Here is a 22,173-nt window from a genome sequence, read left to right as displayed (position 1 = left end):
CTTCAAGTAAGCTTGGGGAAAACACAATATTACTGAACAAATTGTCAGGTGGCTTAAATTATTCACTTGTCACTCACTTTGAAGGTAGAAACTGAAATCATCACAGCAATCAACTCAAAAGTCTTGTAGAACTAAAAAACAACTGAAGCAAACTACATGGTACTTGGCTCAAAGGGATAGGATTCATCTCACACCTCAGCCACTGGAAAATTACTCAGACCAGGCAGTTATTCTAGCTTTTCTTTTCTTTAATCTCAAAAAAGCAATGTATCTTGTTCAATCACTTTCAGTTGTCTAACCCTATTCATTTACTAGAAAAGCTAAGTGAAGTTGCTACAGTCAAGTGACAGTCATACCTAGAAGGAAAAAATTGTAAAGAACCAATGCAATTTAAAAAGAAAAAAGAAAAAGAATATTTTATTATGATTTCCATTTACTACAGCCTTCAATTTCAACATCTTTTGGTGGCAGCTTGATTCTCTTAACTTTTAAAAGTAATCTTGGACTAGTTACCTACTCAGGAAAAACAACAGGAGAAAACAAAGACAGTAATCAACAGAGAAAAATAACTGATTTTTATTAGCACTTCAACAATTATCTAGTGTTGTATGGTAAAGCACACATTAAAGAGAACCCCAGTACTACTGATCCAAAGAAACAGAATGGGGTTTTTATCTGAGTACAAACAAAAAAGTGTTCCCCCTCCCCTGTTTGCTAAAAGTAACTTTCCTAAAATGTTCCTGATTCATAGCATCCATACAATCCCCAAAGAAAAAGAACATTATGCTTAGATCTCAAATCATGTAAGTATCTATTTCAGAGAATGTCCTGAGTTCGAAGGGACATGCAAAGATTTGCTTCTGCTGGCATCTGTTTGAAATTTATCTTTAAGTTTTGATGAAATCAACAGTTGCATTGTCCATACCAGCCAAAAAACAGCTTTGATGATAAGACTGAATACAGTTTTGGCACAGTATTTTTTTAGTGAATTTCCATGACAGAAGTACAGACAGTAAGGAGGAGGAAGTCAGTAACTACTTAAAGATGGCCATGAGTTATTAGTTCCTTCTTGTAACAGCACAATGTTGACCTTAAAAAGAACATGTTCATTCTCTTATGCATTGTCTCATTGGAGATTTAGTTTGAAGGGCTAATCTGCCCATGTTTTTATAAAAGTCTATATCCCCTGAACGAACTACATCTCCTAGGAGTCAATGCAGTCTTCTCCAAAAGCCAGCTGCCTGATGAGAGTGAGAGATTCTTCTACCTCTCATTTTCTGTGACCTATGTGACAAAACTGTAATCAGAAATATGAGCAGAATACAAATCAATATTCAGCTTTGGTACGATTCCCTGACTTTGGCCTGCAGTGCATCACAGGTCTTCTTAGCATCTCCCAACAACATGGAAGTATTGGGTTTGTAGAAGATGGGATTGTCCACTGCTGCATAACCAACTCCCAGAGATCTCTTCATTACAATGACCTGCACATAAAGAGTTCATGTTTGAAACAGCAAAGCACAGCCATCACCCTTCCTCAAAGACAACACAAAACCAACCAATAATAAAGAGGAACCTCTAACCAAAAAAAGGATGCTCACTGCTATAAAACAATATTTCAAATTTTAATATAGCAGATAAATTGATATCTAGACCAATTTCAGAAACATTTTGTTGTTAAAAATAATGTTATATTTCAGATTAAGAGATTGTGGACATTACACATACATTTATTTTATTCCATATAATAAAGTCAAAGCAAGATCACTTTTGATGTGGCCATCATCCACTGATGACCACAACACTGAAGGGTTTTGAGACTTTAATCTTGAAGTGTTCAATTCCCTGATAACAACAAAATGCAGATAAGTGCTCATATAAATACTTGGTGCAAGTCTCTTTACAATTTATCTGTATTACTTCATACATGGGACATTAAAAAAAAAACAGCCAGTTTGACCTATGAAGTGTCAAATTAGGTAACTATGTCACCTTCAGCAGAGAGACAGAAGTTTTACCTTAACTATGTTTGTGTTTATTTATCAAATTGCAACATATATATATACAATACATAACCACATACACTGCTGATAAATGTATATGCCTGTGACTGAATACTTGAATAGATAACCCATAGAACAATTGGGGCCACAACTGCATTCAGAACAAGTATCAAAGATTTCACACCAAGGAAACACAAGTATATATACTGTAGATCAGAACAAAATTGTTAAAGAACTAAACTGTTGGTTTAACTTGGACAGTCTAAGTGCTCTACTTGATTCAGTCATACATTGTTTTGGGGGTTTTTTCTGTTTTTTGGATAGGGATGTTTGTTGGTTTTTATTTATTATTCTTTATTTAAGCATATTATTCATTCTTGTATTTCCACCTCAGAACTAAAGTTGTCAACTAGAAACTTAACAAAACTGATAATTGTTTCAGGGAAAAAATGTTTCGGGGCTCCACATGTAAGCACTCTAACTGATCTTTTCTATTGCAGTAATCATTTGTCTCACTGAAGTACTTGATGATGATTATAAAATCATGAACAGCGCATCGCACTTGCAAAGCACCGACCATTTTATTGGACAACTTGAAGAAAAGCTTGTTGTGGAAACCAGAATAGTGGAAGAATCTTGCTAGCTTATTCTATAAACCATGCCTTAAAAGCTTGGTAAGAGCAGGTGATAACTCAGCTCTGTTAATCTCACCTGTTTGGACTTCCACACCTCAAGAACTGGCATTCCAGCTATGATAGAGTTCGGATCTTCCTGAGCTGCTGAATTAACTGTATCATTTGCACCAATTACAAGGACCAAGTCAGTTTCTGCAGCAAGACAAAGAAAATAACACTGATGAAAAATTATCTGAAACGAGAACACTGAGGCTGATGAACATTCTAGGCAGAAGAACCCCGAATGGTTAAGCATGCATGCAAGTATTTTACAAACTTCTCAGGCAAATTATAAGTCAGAGCTCAAATATGCTGCCAGCTACATCTAACAAACTGCACACATCCACAACCCAGTTCCAAGGGACTCATTAGACCACCCTGCCACACAAAATTGAAATCCTTTTGATATTTATATGTGGTTGAATATAGACATAGCGTCATCATTTTCACTTTTTTTGCGCCACATTTTTTTTGAATATTCTTCTGAAAAACCTTTTATCAGCAATCTACCCTTTAAATGAAGAGGTAAGAAAGCAAGAAGTTGCCAGTACAATGCTGTGCAGGTTTGCAGCACATGACAGGGTTCAAGTCATCCACAATACTTGACCTAAAGTAATTTTCCTCTGCGGGGATGGGGCAGTAACAGAGATAATAAAGATATTGCGTGGCCATTTAATTCACAGCTACAAGCAATTAAAACAAAAGCTCCCCCTGCTCACCCCGCCAAAAAAGACCTCTAGTCCTCTACAAAGAGCAAGTGAATAGCTTGACTTCTTGACTTTCTATTGAAATCCCTGTTAAAAATCCCTGTGCAGTGCAAAAATAGAATCAAATAAATCATCCAGTTTTACTGGAAACTTGTAGCTCACATGCTAACCTGGGAAGTCTTCATTAATTTCATCCATTTCCAGTACAATATCATAGGGAACACCAGCCTCTGCTAGCAGTACATTCAGCTGACCAGGCATACGGCCAGCCACAGGGTGAATACCAAACCTAAAAGGGAAGAAACCTGATTAATAAGTTTGGGCCACTGTGTTTTATACATTAAAATTTTCACCAATGACTTACAAGGCTGAGAAGTTCTTAAGCATAAGCACAAATGGCAATTAATAAAATGAAACTTGTTAAAATTTAACAGTTCACTTTCCAAGCAGTACCATATTTCAAACCTTGCAACAGATTCTTCTGGGCTTTTACAAACGAACCTTTTAACTCCAAAACTACTATCCCATTTAATATGTTTTTCAGGTAACTTACATCACTGAAAACACGCATTCTAAATAAAATCCTCATTTTATTTAGGCAAGAGACCATACCACCTTTCTGAAGCAAAACCACTCCTAGACCTAGAGATGCCCTTGGCAAATGACTTTATTGACACAGGTATGTCTGGAGTATGTACAAGAAAAACTTCTATGAGCACTTTTAATTCAACAGAAAAATTAACAGGGAATCCACTTCAAGCACAAAACAACGCCTTTGCTGAATAAGGTTAACATGCCACTTTCTTCTCAGAATTGACCTTAGGAGGAAACAAAGAGGGGACAAAAAATGGATGGGGAATGAAAAGGTGGAGAGCTAAGAAACTGTAACAGTTTAAGTATAAACATTTCATAAAATGTTTTCAAAACAGCTCAAAAACAACTTAGAGAAAATACACTGCTCATGAGTTATTAAAACTTCAGACAGACCAACAGGGTGGCACCTGGGGTGCTCAGGCACATATGCAGTTCCCTAAGACTAAAAACTTGAAAAAGCCAGAATGGAGATGTTAAACTGGTTTAGCTGCAACCACCAAAGGTGTATTTGCTTAGACTCCTATGATCATCTAATGGCCCTTACAAGCAAGGCATATCCACGTCTACCATCCTATCTTTACGTCTCCAGAGTTATCACCAGATGGAATGCTGACTCATATATGCCTGAAGTGCCTCATATTAACATTGTATGGGGCTGAAGATGTTTAATTCAGAAACCTACACTTACTTTGGAAGGGAAGGGAAAAAGCTTGGATTTTTGAATTCCTGGATTTTGGAAGAGAAATTTCTGAACAGAAATCCAAGTAACTTGAAAATTACATGAAAGTAATTCAGAATTCTTCAGAAAGGAGAGAATTACTAATAAATCAACTTGCCATGACAGATGGATGGCCACATACTTCTATTTTCAACACCACTGTGATGGGAGTGGATAACAACACTGATGGACCACAAGTCACAGTTCAATCAGCATAGATCGCTTGTGAATGGAAGACTATACAAATACATCCTTAAATGGGCAACTGAGCACTCCATCATCAAGGCAACATTAATACAATAAAAAATGAGACAATTGGAACTCCAGCAACAAAATTAATGACATATGATTAATCCACATAACATTAGAAACACTACAACTTTAAGCTGTAGGTCAAACAGTAGGATAAAAGCTACTTTTAAAAGGAATGTTTCTAAAGAAGAACGGGAATATTGTACTCAGCTAGTAAACATTTGGGACCCGGTTGCAAAGGCCAATACCTAGAATCAGAAGGAGAGCAAATATACAGCACAAATTACTAACAGCTTATGTTTCACACCACTCACTCAGTAACACAAGCCATGTGTAGTACTGCAGTATCTTAACTATACCAAATTTGATCACTAACAGTACAGTAGGAGAACTCTTATTCTGAAGTACCCTTGAGAAAACTCATCACTCCTCTGGCAGTGAAAATAGATTTTCCAACAAAATTCTCTTTTGTGTCTAATAAAATTATTTGAGTGCCTTTGTGACCAAAGCTGCTTTGGCAATACACAAAACAAAATACTCGTGAGGTTTCTATTAAGTACTATATACACATACAATCTTATTTCAAGGGCTGGAAAGCCAAAATTTAAGCTGCCAAGAGAATGAATTTCACCTTTGACTTCGCCATTCTTGGCAACAGGGAAGGAAAAAAGAAAAGAAAGGGACAAATTATCTTCATGCAGGAAGAGTTATGGCATGAAGCATCAGTAGTTAGAGATTTCTGACAGACTCTGTTTGAAACCACATACTGTGTATTCACAAAGTTTGAAAAAGCTGCTCATACAAAAGCTTTTTTAGACAAATATTGAAGTGACTCCCAAAAGTCTGCTTGTAAGAATCTGTTAACCAAATATGACAGTAGCTTGCCAGTACTACTCAAAAGTGGATGTGCAAGAACATCCAAAAGAATAATTAAAAATTATAGCTTCTCTACAGCTCTCATTATGTCACAAGGTAACATTTACACACCCCTGGAGTGAAATCAGCCTGTCCAATAGAAAGCAAGATTCAGAATTCAGGTAACCATGCAAAATGGATACCAAAAATCCTTGATTGCTCATAATGTGTCTAACAAAAGCAGCAATCTTGCCTCCAACTCACAACAGCAGCAGCTCTGAAAAGCTATGTGCATTTCAGCAAGAACATTTTGTTACATATGCTGTCTCAGATGCTTATAACATGGACCTCATTCATATTAAAAAAATTTAAAACAGAAATTATTTTAAAAGAGAAACATGTTTTATGGCAAAAAATGCTTTCAAGTGAAAAATTGCAAAGTCTTTTTGATATTTCTTTGCCAGCAGTAATGCAGGGGCATTACTCCTTTAAGTTAGTTGGTTTGTTTATAAATCAAGAAGAAATATTAAATCACAACATGAAGTCACAATCATGTTGTGTATGACTGAAACATTATTATGGTGCTTCACTGAAACACAGAATTCAACAAGATATTTTTCTTTTGATCATGATAGCATAAAGTGGGGCTTGCTTACCACCAACAGTTGTCAAATACTGAAGTAAGTGTACATCACCTTGCGACTCACATTTCATAGGTAAATAGCTTGAGGCAAGGATATTCAACTTTTTTAACCAGCCTCTACTGGCTAACTTTTAGTTTTATGAAGGCAACACAGCATACAAGTTTACATTTTGAACTTTTTGAAGTAATACAAAAAGTGCAGCATTTTATTTTAAATTTCGACTAAATATCTAAAATTCCTGACATACACATATCTAGTACTTTCAGCACAGAAAACACTTAATCTGGAGTTGGGGGGATAGAAAGGACTGAAGGTGGTCAAAGTACTATGAAGTTGTCAAAAAGACAACTGTAGCATGAAAAATGACTGAAAAATCTCAGAATAGAAATTACCTTTCATACATCACACAATGTCAGTATCTATCCTTAATAGAGCTGGCTGAAAAATATTCTTATAATCAACACTAAAAGAGCTGGCTCACAAGAGCAGCACCTAACTTAGTGCAGAAGTATTTCAGGATCACTTCATCAATGTGAAGATAGGGTTCCTGTCATTATATCAAAGCCGGGCAGAGGAAAGTAACATCTGGCTGGTGCTTAATTTAGCCTACTCAACACTTTAAATGTCCTATTTCCCCAAGGATTTTGCCCCACTTACATCTCATTGTGCCTCCTCACGTCTCATTCACTTTTTTTATACAGCTCTCTGCAGCTCTGTTTTCAGTATAAACAACAATCCATTATTCCAGGTAAAAGGAAGAGAAAAGAAAAACCACCAGCAAACTAGATAAACAGAGAAGTGCATCATTCCGGTATTCCACAGTTTGAATCCCGCCACGTAACAGTTGCAGCGCAGCATGACTCAGAGTATAATGTTTATCACACATATGGATGACTGTAGGTTGCAAGCATCAACACACAGAGCTAGCCCAGCTAGCTTAGACCTGCTGTCATGCTGAAGGCAACATATGCCCCCCAAACCTGTCTTACAGCATGAGCCAAGCACAGTGGCTCTGCTGCAGTCAAGTCAGTTAAATTAAATTGAGTTACACAGCTAAATTACACATACTTAAATGACGGTTGATACTGGCTCTCTATTTCCAACCACTGTGGTTTATGACAGCAGGGACAAGATCCAGGTGGATCTTAGCCCTCTGCAACAGCTTTCCTAAGAACCCAACTACAGGCAAAGAGCCTGCTTCCAGAAGCATCATATACTGACCTAGGAAGTCATCCAGAGGTGAGCTGACCCATATGGAACCAACAGCACACCCACAATACTTCCCCAGGAGCACACAGCTACAGCTGCATTCTTGAAGAAGCTACCAGCACTAAATGGTTTGCAAGATCTAACTACAGCAATAAAGCATTGGAGTTTTAAACAGACCTGCTGGACTCCAACTGTCCCTTCATCTGCAGCATTAATAATTCAGAACCCACACACCAAAGTTGATTACAACAAACCAAGAACTGACACACAGGTACACACTTGGTGTTTTCATGCTGTGTATAACTCAGCTTCCCAGAAACCTGCACCACCACACATTGTTCTTATGCTTCATCAGTGACAGTAATTTCCATCTTGCACAAGTGAGCTACACAGGGTGCTAAGACTGCTTGAGACAAGCATCTTAACAGCTCATCCTTTAAAATTCTTCTAGATTTTCTTGTAGAGCCACAACTGATGATGGCTTTAAAGTGATACCATAAACGGTTGTAAGTAACCAGTCCTATTTATTAATTTGCAGACAAATGTGTAATTGATATGCATGCACATGTTCTATTACTTTCAAGAAATTAAAGAGTGAAGAAAAAATCCGAACGCTAAACACATACCTCAGGAACTGAGGTATGAATAAAAAAAATTAAAAAACACAGGTACAACACTAAATCAATACTAGTATATCTTCAAAAATGTAAAAAACTCTTGTTTTCACGTGTTCAAAATTAATTACATTCTCCAGCATCAAAAGTCAGAAATCCAGGTCCTTCAAGATACGTACTTACAAAAACATTAATAAAACTGAAACCAGAACACTAACTTATTAGCAACTCTTTTGAAAGGCTATTAAAGAGGCGATATGCATGTCTCTCAACTATAAATTCCCAGAAAATCAACTTATTAACTATGCAATTATTTAGAAAGTCTACACAAGGCACAATTTCAAGAGTCCTTCCATACCAAAAGGCATTTTTCTTATAAAGAACATCTTATGCAGGAGAACATAACACATTGACAGAAAATGTCTCAGGAAAGTCATACTGTGGTAAAAATTAGGACAGTTAACTGGATGTGGATATGGATAATATCAACAACCCTTGCATATATTAGAACATACAGTTTTAGACTGTAATTATGTTTCTATATACAAAATTACTACAGAATATAATTTTATTATAGAGAAAAAAAATCAGAATTTCACAAGCAGGGTTCTACAAACAACATAACATGTGGCTGATGAACTTTAGTAAGGTAAGAACTTTCAACAATTTACTTATTTCTAACTTTGCAGAAATACAACACCAGTTGTAGAACAGCCATTTCCTCTCCAAGGCCAATAGATTCTAGGGGCTATGGGATTTAGCCTATTAAAAGTTTTGTTGTTTATCCATCCATGACAAGGGAAAGCTATACTCAAGGCTCAGTAATATCCAGCTTTCTCTGTGACTTTACTAATGCATTAAAGATGTGATCTGCTGCAAGACCATCTCAAGTGAGCGATGATGTTAGCTATGCAACTGAGTTACTAAAACAGTCTAAAGTTTCCAAAATCTCCCCTGTATTTCTAAATTTAAATCCTAGTCAAAGGTTACACATCATGTTATATAATCTGCGGTCTTCACTGAGAATGTTATGGCTATAGGCAAAGCAAATTAAAACAACAGCTTCTCTGGATCAGTGGTGAGCCATGAAGCAAAAAAACCAGACCATATGACAGTCACAATTTTTCTTGGCACAGGATGGGCATTACAGACTGATGCAATCCTGTGTCCATGCTGGCAGCCCTCCACAGCGTGTGTGTGAGAGTGTCACTACATCTGGATGGTGAGTGCATTAGGGTCCCGAGGCACTCCAGGCCTACTGAAACCAGAGGACAACAGCTGCACTCAATGAACACCATGGGAGCTCAGCAAAGTGATGAAAGGCCTAAATTACCACAAACTGTAAATACAGATTTATTTCATTAAAATACTAGGTAACCACTGCAGTGATCCCTTCCTGAAATTGACTCATTTTAAGCATAAGGCATTTATCTCAAGGACTCATTCACTTTTCTCTCCTGCAAAGCCAACATAAAAGGCAAAAATAGTTTTGTTATTTTTAATTTCACCAAGGTTGGTCAAAAAAAAAGCTAACCTCCCACAGAAGCACTGAAAGGAAAGCCAGAAGTATACAAGACTGTCATTGCATTAGCCATGAAAGGGTTTTTTTGTTGCACAACTAAGGCGTCTTCAAATGTTTTAATGCGATCTTGACACACACAGAGCTGTTGCTAAACATGGAGAAACAAGGTGCAAAGACTGCTCCAGGAAGTAAATACACCACTACACACCCTCATTTCTCATGTAAGAACAAATACATCCATAAGCAAAATCCTGGTTAAACACTAACAAGCTATTGCTGCTAAACCCTAGAACTCTGCTATTATACAATGCAATACTGTAATACGCTGCAAAAGCTTACATGCAACTTTTTAATAAGGTTGGAAATGTAGTGGAAGAAGAAAAACAAAACCAAGAAACGCTAATCACTAGAGGACTGATTCCAAAGGGAAGTCACCATCTAATTGAAATAAACATATGGAAATCAGAGAATGAGTCTGGCTAACCAGCATCTGCCAAAATACTTCGTTTGAAATGAACACAGAGCCTTGATTCATTTTAAAATATTAAGTTATCATAATTAGAAAGCAAGCAAAATTTCAAACAATCAGCAAGAAAGACATAATGTTTGCTTTTCAGTACTTTCAGAATCCTTAAGGTCTACGGAAAACCTGAGGGAGGAAAGGACTTGAGGCCAACACTGGCAACCCAAGAATTATCTGTGTGTTTTGGAGCAGCACTCCAGCAGAATAAATTCATGAGACCAGAGACATGCACTCCCATAATCTTTTCATGAGATACTCAAAGAACTCTAATAAGCAGTCTTGCCTGCAATAGCAGAATCTTACAGGAACCCTGTAAGTGTAGGTCTAAGTTGCTTAGTGGTAGGAGTATCTGTCATAAAGAGGAGATGCTGAAAACTGGTATTCTTCTGCCTGCAGAAGAGAAGGATCAAGGGAATCTTATCACTGTGTATAAATACAGATGGAAGGCAGTAAAAAAGATAGAGCCAGATTCTTCTCAGGGGTATCCAGGGAATGGGCAAGAGGCAACAGCTGCAAATTGCAACACAGAAAAAACTGGTTTTACCCTAAGGATAACTGAACATGGTAAGAAACTGACCAAAGAGGCTGTCAGTCTTGGTCTCTGGAGACAAGATATTCACAACCCAATTGGAAAAGATTCTAGGAAATTTCTCCAGTTGACTCTGGTCTGAGCAAGAGGGCTGGATGAACTAGAGAATCCCAGAGATCCCTTTAACTTTGCTATTCTATGCCTCCATCAATACTGAAAAAAACACTAAACCGAAACTCAGATTTTTAGAGGTTTTAATGGAATGAAAAAACCAAACCACCTGTAATATTCTTCATCAAGAAAACACTTACCTGACATTTTTCCCTTGCTCTCTCAACATCTTCACCAGATCAGCTATTGGATACTGAGCTTTTGCTGCACACAAACCATAACCTGAAAGAATTTCAAATTTTTAACCTATTTTCCTGATTTAGTGCAGAAAGACTAGTTGCAGACAATAAGTGGACCTTCCACACAAAAATATGCTCTCATAATTACAAATAAATGAAAGAAATAAAAAATCACACATCATATTCTCATATGACCACTGTAATTAATCTCTTTTTTGATCTTCTGACCAGTTATAGTGCAGTGATTTGACCAGTCAAACTACAGAAGCACTTATTTCACCTTCACAAAAAGACATGTTCCTCTCTGTATCAGAAGAGAATGTTTCAAGGACATATTTTGAAAAATTGACAAAAGGGCAATTGCCAGGTTACTTCACAACCATCATTCTCAACAGAATCTCAATCTGCATAATGCAAACCTAGTAGCTGGATACGGCTTTTAGCAGCAAATAACCTTTTCAGTCTGTCTGAGATAATTCATCAGAGCAACTATACCCAGGTGAAAAATAAAAGGCATATATTGTTAATGGTGTCCTCAAGGTTTGAGCACAGGAGAAAGAGGCAAAAGTCCTTGAAGATGACTGCAGGCTTCATTAAAAACAAAGGTAGCTTCCCAAATTAGAACTCTACCTCACTGATGGTCTCAATAAAGTTGAAGCAAAATGAGAGATGAATTTATATTTTAGCATTCTTCATATTCCAGTGCTAAAATGAGTTTAACATGACAGTCATGCCATTCAGTTGAAGGAGAAGTCTTGTGTCTCTTTCAGGGAACATGCTACTGAACAATGTGAACAGTCAATATAATTAGTTCAGACAATTCAGGATTTGGTTTTCAGGTTGGGTTTTTTTAACTTTAATTACAGTATTTATATTAATTACAGTTTGGATGGGGGGTTTTGGCCTTTTTTTTCCATAAACCAGTGCGGAATTGAGCAAGTGCATGAGAAAGGTAAACAAAATCCTGTCTTTCAGGATTTAACAGACAGATATATTGGTACTACTGGTACTGTAGCTGTGCTTGGAAATTCAGTTAATTTTGTGTACAGCTGTTGTGGTGTAAGATTAATTTACAAAAAATAGTCTTTGTTTTGAAGAATTTAAAATGGAAATAAAAAGGAAAAACTCTGAAGACACATACGCAAGGAAAAATGAAGTGGCACACATCTCTGCACAGGGAAATGATAACAGACCAGAGAACAAAAATAAATCAAATGGACCCAGTCAACATTTGATATGCTGCTGCCATGCAGGCTACCTTTTTTTGGTCTGTTTTGTGTTTGTTTGGTTGGGGGTCTCTTTTTTTAAAAATTACATCCTCTGAACATCTTGCTGTATAACTCAAGAACAGTCTTACCTGGAGTAATAATAATACTATTGGCTTCCTTTATCATTTCAACTGCATTGTCCACATTGATTTCTGTGTGAGTTCCAGTAATTTCCATGGGTTTCCCACCAGCTGTTGATGCAGTGCCATAGCCCCCAAGAATCACATTTGCAAGGGAACGGTTCATAGCCTGAAAGGCAGGATGGTTTTGATCACATAAAGATGAAATCCAAAAATAAAGGTGAGAGTCCACAAAGAAAAGTTTTCTGAAAATATTAAAGGCTTCCTGACAATAGTCTTTATAAGCTGATTTGCCTTCTTATAACCCAAAGACTCTTAAAACAGGCTCTTTCAACCAGTTTACCACCGCAATCACCAAACATCAGCTTTGAACATATTACATTACACATGTAGTGGGAGAGCACCAATATTTCTCCAAAACAAAGAACAAATCTACGCAAATAACAAATATTGGTCTCTTTTTGTTCTTAAAAGGGAGGAATATGAAAGAATGCATGTTGGATGACAGAGTTTCTAAAAATCTTCTTACATTGGTATACACACACACACATGTTTTTGCAAGATACTTTCCATAGTTTTTAATCAATTTAACATGTAAGCACAGCACTGCTCCATGACATAATGGAATCCACGAAGCTCTTACAGGTAGTACTGAAGAAAAACTCCTACAGCAACAAGACAGGAAAACACAAAAGCAGCTAATGAGCCACACAAAACCAGCCACATTGTAAAGTACTGAAGGGGGCCACTAACTTATTGGCTGACCACCAAACGAAAACAAGAGATTTTAACTAGAAGGTTTAAGAGAAGAACACACCCTGAAAATCTGGCTCCATTAGACACATAGCCAGAAAAAGCCATTGACTAAATGCTTTCTTTGGCACATCTACTTGTGACTGTGGTCCCAAAGCAGTATCTGTCAATAACTGGAAATAGCCAAAAGTAGTAACTACAGGGGAAAAACCTTTAGAAGCAGGAAAGGAAGAGGATAAAATGCTTCTTTAATTACACATATGAGTCATACATTTTCTGTACTAGCTGAGAAACCATGACTAAATTTAGGAATGGATCTGGAGAGAACACACATATAAGTGGGAGGAATCACCCCAACAAAACTGTGCTTCCAGATGTCCACTCTCCACTGACAATTCAAATCACTCAGTTCCACAGGTTTTTGGCTATACCCTCAGAAGATGTTTCTTTGAAATTTATCATAACAAATAAGCAGAATGATGATGTCAGAAACTTTGCTTTTCCTAGTAAGTCATCACTGTTTCAGATACTGTAAGGGATGCACACAAACACAGTGAAATCAACATCTTTTACTGTCTGCAGCACACAATAGTTCATCTGACCTAAGGACACACTGTCTTTGGCATCTATCTCAACATTACAGCAGTTGTGTCAGGTAAGACAGCCTAGACAGAAGAATACCCTCTTCAGATGTTTCACATGCCAAGTTTACAGGAAGCAGAGTACTTTCTGCACATATCTAAACCGAAAGACAGTTAGACCAAGTCAAAGGGAAAAAATGAAGAAGATAAAATATTATTAGAAATCTGAGAACCAACTAAAAGCATGAGATTGAAGCACCCTTGCCTGGCTCCACAGCAAAAGGCCAAGAACTTCCCTTACCAAGCCATGGCTAACCAACATAGCTTGGACAGTGTAAAAACTTTTCTGCAGCCTCTTCCATCCTCTTTAGCCCCACAGACCACAAACAGAGGTATAAAGTGCAGGCTTCATCACTCACTGATAATCCAACAACTGGCAAGAAGCCCTCTGTGCTGTGCAAAGACAAGTAACAATGGCCAGGAGCTTACAGCCCAGAGAAAATCTAAATCCTGAATCCTGAGAACTGTAACTGCTTCCACTGTGCCCACAGAAACTATATAGCTAATACATGAGTGGCCAGCATACAATTTGTAAGACTAACACAGTTTGTCCCCTCTCTTGCTCTGTTTCATCAGCCCAGATAATGGTCCCTCTTCAACCTAAAGTTTCTTCTGCATGATGATTAGAATCCCATGATGATTCTAATACCAGTACTGCAATCATCAGGTACTCCCTCTGGGGAATAAAGGAGCGACAAGGATATGCTAACAATCAAATGTTCCAAAGATGTACTGCGTTGGTGTCTCAGAAGAGTCACAATTCACAGCATGAGCAAACAGTACATGCCTTTGCTTTTTGAAGTTGAAATCCCCGTCCTTACCTCAGTTATCAGCTGAAGCTTTAAGAGATTAGCTGGACTGCCCTTGGGTGATTAGGCTACAGTTTTAATTGAAATTAATTGAAAAATGTTGCAGAAATAAGGTTTCAGATATTAAATTCTTTCTACAAGTACCTTTTCACCTGTACTAGATATGTATCCATAAATATACTGGTTTTGACAGAAATCATACTAAAGGGTAGGTAGGGGAGGGAACAAAACCAAACCAAACCAATAAACCAAACAACACCAAACCAAAAAATAAAAAAAAATAAAAAAATAATAAAAAAAAAAGGCAGAAGGGAAAGCTGTTGCTTCATTAGCACAGGTTGAAACACAAAAAGCAGAATTTATTGACACTTTTGAGCATTTCTGTCTCCTGAAATGCAGATTTGAGACTGATACTGAATCCCCTGATTATAACAATACTTTTAAAAGTAATGATTTCTATTAAAGGAAATAAAGCAGAAAAGAAAAACTCTGAGCTAAGAGCATGTTATTCTGCTTACTGTGCAGAAATCATACCAAATAATTTTCATTTTACTGGTTGATGAACTTCAGTTGTCTAAGCTTATATAAAGCAGCACAAGATTTCTAGACACTACCTCAAAAACTAAACTTCCTGTAATCTGAGAAACACAGAGGAAAGCCACTCTGTCACTATTTTGCTAACTACTCCCCAAGGCTTCCTATTTACCTGGGTTCCTCCAACCAACTCTGTAAGTACTTCAAAACTCTCTTGTGAGTGCCAGGAGAGGTGAGCAATATTAATTCTCCTTTTTTAATTAATGCCAAATTCTCCTTTCAGAAGGAGACAGTAAAAGAAAAATCAAGGTATAGATTGATTACTGGTAAATACATAGCAAACAGTTCACATTTTCCCTAAGGTTTACAAGAACTCAGTCCTTAAGAAACAGAGTTTTCATACCTGTGTTACCCATAAGCACTATTTTTCCACTGATATGGACAAAAATCCTGAATGTATACAACTAAATATATGAGCTACATAATTTGATTTCCTTTTGATAAGGAGACGGAAAATGTTTAAGAAAGAACAAAGTTCTTTGAAATACATATCTGGAATTGTTCGTTCGAACTCACTTTCACGTAGTTGCTCAATACCTTTCTAAGCTTTTCTGAAATTCTTCCTCAAGAATGATGAAAAAGAATGATACTGAACACTCCTAACATGGTAACTATACTATTTATCAGTGGAGATGAAGTAAAAGATGACTGCTAGAGATGACCAGAAGAAAACATCAGAAAGGAGAATCGATCACACCAGAGCGCAAGGGCAGCAATGAAGCAAAACTACACAAGAGAGAATTAGGCTGGCAGCTGTTGCACTGAGAACAGTTTTCTTTAAACCATTACCTCTCCATCTTTGAATACAAATGTTCCAGAAAAAACAAGGTCATTACTAATAACGCAATACAACTCACACCGAGTTGAAGCTCAGCCTTGCTGACACACAGGCGCATCAGCACTGAACTCGTGCGAGCCTGCTGCCACCCCGTGGTACTCTGAAGTAGCTGCCCTGAAGAAAAGCGCACACCTTCCTGCACTCCAAAAACCAAACGGTAAATCACTGGCTAACCAACAGCTTTTTACACAAACACACTACTTGAAGTATCTCCTGCTACATATTAAATCTAGCTTAAATTTAACCACATTTCAGAAGCTGTATGACTCAAAAGTAAACAGCTGACCACAAGTAATTATACTTCTTTGAACTCAGATTGACTTAATGCTTAAGTCAATGCAAGGGCTTTCCTCAATTTTAAGATATGTCTCTCACTAAACCAAAGAAAAATGACTGACATCTAGTCCAACGGTTTCAATCAAGAATTTTCTAGTCTATAAACATCTAAGAGTTTGAAATCCAATGGTTTATCTTCCTAAGAAACATGGTAAAACTTTTTTCATTGCTCAGCAAACAAGCAGTTTCTGTTGACTTCTTACCACACACATGATGTAAGAGAGGATGGCCCCAGAGGAGCCAATGAGTGCACCAACAATGGTCAGCAAGTTGTTGTTCAGGAGAAAGCCCTCGGCACACAAAGCCCATCCAGAGTAACTGTTCAGGACAGTAATAACTACAGGCATGTCAGCACCTCCAATAGCTGCTGTTAAAGTGACACCCTGGAGAAGGAAGGAAAATACTTCAGTGTCAGCAATGACTAAAGAGAACACACAGAGAAGACACTCAGCCTGCAGCATTGAAAAATAAATATAGCATCATAGAATGGTTTGTGTTGGAAGGGACCTTAAAGATCAGCTACTTCCAACTGCCCTGCCTTGGGCAAGAATGTTACCCACTAAATCATGTTTGCTTAGGGCCCCATCTAAACTGGTCTTGGACACTTCCAGGAATGGGACATCCACAACCTTTCTAGGCCACTACCAAATTATTTAGAACCTATTCAGGTATTTGGGCTGTGGCCTGAGGATTGGACTTAGCAAATCTGGCTTTTCAGAGAGGACAGAAAGGTACACCACCATACTCATGTTCTGCTTAGTCACATATTTTTTAACTTGCAAAATTATCCTACCAGCTCCATGGAACTGTTCATACCATTAAGCCATTCATACTGAGCAGTCTTTGCAAGACTCAGTTTACAGAATGGCAATATTCAAGGCAAATGTTGCAACACTGGTGCAAACTGGTGTGAGTGAATGGGGGAAGTTACACACCAAAGTCATCTTAAGAAGGTATCACAATAGTCTGTAGATCCAGAGCTCTTTTGAGTATTTTAGGGCTTAACTTTCCAAAAAGTCTTCTCAAATATCACTTTGTCATAAAAAAAAGCTTCATTAATCAATAGATGCAAAAAGTAATTATAAAAATGCATTCCAGTTCTCTGGATCAGTTCTTGTTTTCAGCTAGATCTAGAAAAGTCAGTTGCTATTGCTACTGCAAGTTACCACACAGGCAGCCACCACACCCACTGTGACTCAGCAGGGTAAAATATAATCCATAAAGAGACTTGCAAAACTGGAGAGTAAAGTCCTTGTTTCACTTGTTTCACTTTCTGCAATTCCTCAACTTACCATTATGGCTGAGAGTGCTGATACAGAACCCAGGCAACTAATTCCAGTGGTATAAGAAGGATCAATCATGTAGGGAACCATCCCACCAATGCTGGCAGCCAGCAATCCTGCATTCAATGCATGTCGACCAGGCAACAGAAGAGGTGCAGAATTCAGGATACCTGCAATCAAATGCATTTGCAGACATGAACATGTACATTCCTGGAAGCCTGTTTCTTACCTTCAGAGAAGGCTGAATATCTCAGCAAAAGAGAAATTACAAAACAGAAAAAGGGAGGCACAGAAGATAAACAAGTTAGTTGAAGCTGAGATCTTCTGCTGAACTCAGAACTGCAACATATTCAAACTTCCTCTAGATTCTCAAATACTCTTGTTTAAACTCTGTTTACTTCTTAATTTCACTGAAATGATCCAGAATATTCAAAAGATCTCTTTTCCTTTTGAAAAGCCTTTTTATTTTTCCTCAACAAAGCTCTTTCACTTTGTCTCCAGGCCTTTGTATGTTAAATATGACACACAGTAGGAAGAAGCTTTTAGCTGAGACTTCTACACAAGGATTATCTCAGGCTCTCAAAAACTGTGTGCTTAAAAAAGTATGACTACACAGATAACACCAAGTACAAAACACTCCTGCTTTCAAATGCATTAGTCTCACAACTACCCTCAGTCACACGGATCTCCCACAGCTTCCCACACCTGCAGAAACTTGAGGGGGAAAGCAGGTTCAGTATTTGTGTGATTCAATTTAAAAAGACAGTCACATTCATTTCATACTAGAGTTTGGTTCTTTTCAAACCACATGACAAAGGGTTGAAACAATGTAAGTTTCCCTGTAATTACTTACATCAGAATTAACAGCATCTTATCTAAATTTAGCTGAATTTTAGGGAAAGATGGCCTCAGGGGTGTCAAAGTGTGTGATTTACTACCCTTTTCCATGCCATAGGGTCAGTAGTTCACTAGTATAGACAAGCTTACAAGCTTCATATTTCGTATCATGATGATATGAAAATGCAAGGGAGAAAAAAGTAAACAGGAGAGCAGGCTCAAACAGGCAGTGAAGTTCACCAGGGACATGCACACAAACCACTGAGGCATTACAATGGATACAGAAAAAATAATCGAGAAGAAATAAATTAATAATTACTTAGCAGAGATACATCAGAAATACATACTAAGGACAAATCCTTCAAAAGATTATTAGAGAAGACAGCTTTCCATCTTTGTCATATTTCCTCCTTCAAGGCTGGTCTCACAAACTGAAGAAAGCAAACAGATGTTTCCCAAAGGAACTATTGCAAAGTTAACAACAGGATTAGTAACAGGAAGCTCTTAGCCTGAAATTCTTATTACAAGTATTACCTCAGCTTCTCAAAAACTGTGTGCTTACAAAACCAAAAATAAATGCAAAAAATAAACTTTCACATGCATAAGAATCAGAAATTAGTGAGTATTTAACTTAAAAAGCATATTTGCTAAAACAGCAAGAGGCATGGAGGATGGAGTTTGAGCAGTAAATAGACAGTGAACTGAATGGTTTCAAGTGAAGCAACCTCAATACAGCAAGCTGCCTACCTCAATGAAGGCTGCAGTGTTAAGAACAAAATCCTAGAAGTATTACTAGTGCTCACTGAACCCAGCCACATCAGAGTTTCAATTAAAATGCCTGCTCAGAAATACAAAGTTGTGATCATAAAAGTTCAATAGAATTGATTCGAGAAAAAGCACCAGGTAGTGTCTTAACAACAAAGCAAAACTTATTTCTAAACAAGATGAATAGTAGTCATATGCCCAAGCACTGAAGACAACATTTCATAACTAAAGCCGTACACAAATGACACAAAATTAGAAACAAAAAAGTACACCTGTAAAAATTAAACATATAAACTTTTACCTGGTGCGAAATACAATGTTTCTTTTTAATTACACCACAGTCTAAAAGTAGAGCTAAATCCTGAAGAAAGAAAAACCCTTTAAGAAATATTTAATTCTGAATAGAAGGTCTCACCTTGAAGTTTTCCATATGCAACAAGAGAGCCACTGAAAGTCACTCCACCAATGTATGTGCCAAGATATGCCACAATCTTGGTGAGGTTTGCAGCAGGATCGGTGGCAAAGTGAGGATACTCAATCATGTACTCTGCTATACAGGTGAGCACAGCAGCCAAACCAACCAAACTGTGGAAAGCAGCCACCAGCTGAGGCAGATCTGTTATCTGGATACGTTTAGCAATGGTCAGACCTATAGAGAGTTGAAGACAGAAGAGAAGTCTTAAAAAATACAACCTACCTGTTCAGCTAGGAATTAGTACAGGATGGTTCAGTGTGCAATGACTACACACACACAAGCAAGCCTGTTACAACTAGAAATTGATACAGCATTGAACTGAAGGCTGCACACGTGTATTTTGTGCAAGGGGAACATCATGAAAAATATGAAGATTAAAGCATATCATGTGCTAAGAAGCTTCACTAAATATTGAGAAATTAATTGTTTTCTGTGACACAGGCACAGTGTGTAAGAGGGAATTTGGCATTATTCAGTCAGGAACTGAATAGAAGTATGAAGCTGGGCAAGATCATTTACCTCTGGACACAGTTTCCCTATCAGAGATGATGTGCTCCTGTTTTTCCACCAGTCAGCCCATTCTTTATCACTTTCTGAAGCATTAATAAAAGCCCTGAAAGTTATGATATTTTGTTCACACATTTGCAAAATAATTTTGCACAAGCCACAAATATCAGTTAGTCAATTCACCTGTGAGCTATACGGTATTTTATATACATACAAGTTGCATATATGCATGCAAGGAACATAGACTGTTAGTTCATCATACACATACCTATGGTCCCACCAAGTGCCATTGCCCCTGACATCTGTGCCAACAGCTCAGGTGAGGGATTAAGGCTTCCAAGAGTTGCAGCTAAACCTCCTGCAACACCAATCATACCCAAAGCATTTCCAAGACGAGCTGTTCCCTGAGCAGACAAACCAGCCAGGGCACCAACACAACACAGTCCTGAGCCCAGATACATCACCTTTAAAATAAGAAAACAATCAGTATGAAGTAGTAGCAAATTGCCTTAATACACAATTATTGATTATTACACAAAAGAGCTGATTTCCCCAGAATGTATTTAAATCACAATTCTCAGTTGAAGGCAAGAAATTGTCATATAGGATGTGTTTTTGGCCAATTAAAATGTGACCTACATAAACCTTTTCCCTCACTTGATAACCTTTTTTATCTGAAGAATGAATATTAACTAGGGCCAAACTAATTTTCCTCATCAGTTCAGATGCAGTCTTTCCTTTAGCAGAAACTCAAAGCTAAATGGTTCTGTTCATTACAGAACTTGTTTCCAAATTTTTTATGGCAAATTTGGAGTAAAAATAGTTTAGATAGTTCTGAACTACCAGCAATAAAACACTCCAATTAAGACACTAGATCAAGTCCAGACAAAGACAGAGCTGGTGAAGCACCTGGAGCACAAGTCTCATGAGGAAGGAGTTGGGGGTTTTCAGTCAGGAGAAAAAGAAGCTCAGCAGAGACCTTATCACTCGCTATAATGTCTCAAAAGGAGGGTCTAGCCAGCTGGGAATTGGTCTCATCTCCCAAGTAAAAAGTGAGAGGACAAGAGGAAATGGCCTCAAGCTGCTCGTGGGAAACATTAGGACATTTTTCTTTCATGGAAAGCATGGCTGAACTTTTGAACAGGCTGCCTAGGAACATAGCAGAGTCACCATCCCTGGAAGTGTGGATGTGGTACTCGAGGACACAGTCTAGTGGTGACCATGTCGTGAAACCACTGCACCGTGGTGGTGGTGCAAGGCTGACAGCTGGACTTCATGATCTTAAAGGTCTTTTCCTACATTAATGATTCTGTGGCATTCTAATACTGTCATTTGTAAAAAGTATAAACAAACTTACATAAGGTGAACCATAAATGTCCAGATAATGGAAAAAGCACAAATACATTACAAGCCCCTGCCATATGTTTGGATTCACTTTTTCCAAATGCACAAGGCAATACAGATTGATTTTTCTTATTTTCTTAGTATTAAAACAAATGCAAACAAAAGTTTACTATAAAATGTGCTATAGGCAAAATCCGTGTACGTCTTGCTGTGCTGAAAACTGATCCCATGTCTTTTAACTGTCATGCCAAGTTGAACTTTCAGAAACACTGAAAACAAAGACAGATTTCTGTAGTTATAATATTATTTAGACTGTAATTTAGGAAAACAGTCCAATAAATAAAAGCACCTGCATTATGTTTGCAAAACCAAACTACAACAGAGCTTTTAAAGTATGTTAGCTATGTATGTAACTGCAAGCTTACAATTAATCAGCTTCAGATTGGCCT

General features: G+C 37.6%; 1 protein-coding gene across 3 annotated transcripts in view; it reads right to left on the bottom strand.

Annotated features, from left to right (window-relative positions):
• Nucleotides 1-552: 552 nt before the first annotated feature.
• NNT (nicotinamide nucleotide transhydrogenase) overlaps nucleotides 553-22,173 on the bottom strand; it is a 41,316-nt gene continuing 19,695 nt past the window's right edge. For all 3 annotated transcript variants that reach the window (XM_066339272.1, XM_066339274.1, XM_066339273.1), the window contains exons 14-22: nucleotides 20,649-20,844; nucleotides 19,814-20,047; nucleotides 17,806-17,966; nucleotides 16,717-16,896; nucleotides 12,552-12,711; nucleotides 11,156-11,237; nucleotides 3,555-3,673; nucleotides 2,715-2,830; nucleotides 553-1,484 (exon numbers count right to left, since the gene is read on the bottom strand). In XM_066339272.1, the coding sequence (XP_066195369.1) occupies nucleotides 1,335-1,484; nucleotides 2,715-2,830; nucleotides 3,555-3,673; nucleotides 11,156-11,237; nucleotides 12,552-12,711; nucleotides 16,717-16,896; nucleotides 17,806-17,966; nucleotides 19,814-20,047; nucleotides 20,649-20,844 (1,398 nt within the window). In that variant the 3' untranslated portion in view covers nucleotides 553-1,334. The remainder of the gene's footprint in view (nucleotides 1,485-2,714; nucleotides 2,831-3,554; nucleotides 3,674-11,155; nucleotides 11,238-12,551; nucleotides 12,712-16,716; nucleotides 16,897-17,805; nucleotides 17,967-19,813; nucleotides 20,048-20,648; nucleotides 20,845-22,173) is intronic.

This window comes from Sylvia atricapilla, chromosome Z (assembly GCF_009819655.1).
Source record: "Sylvia atricapilla isolate bSylAtr1 chromosome Z, bSylAtr1.pri, whole genome shotgun sequence".
Classification (NCBI taxonomy): Eukaryota; Metazoa; Chordata; class Aves; order Passeriformes; family Sylviidae; genus Sylvia; species Sylvia atricapilla.
The sequence above is the reverse complement of the archived record's forward strand: the minus strand, read 5'-3'. Positions and strand labels throughout refer to the sequence as shown.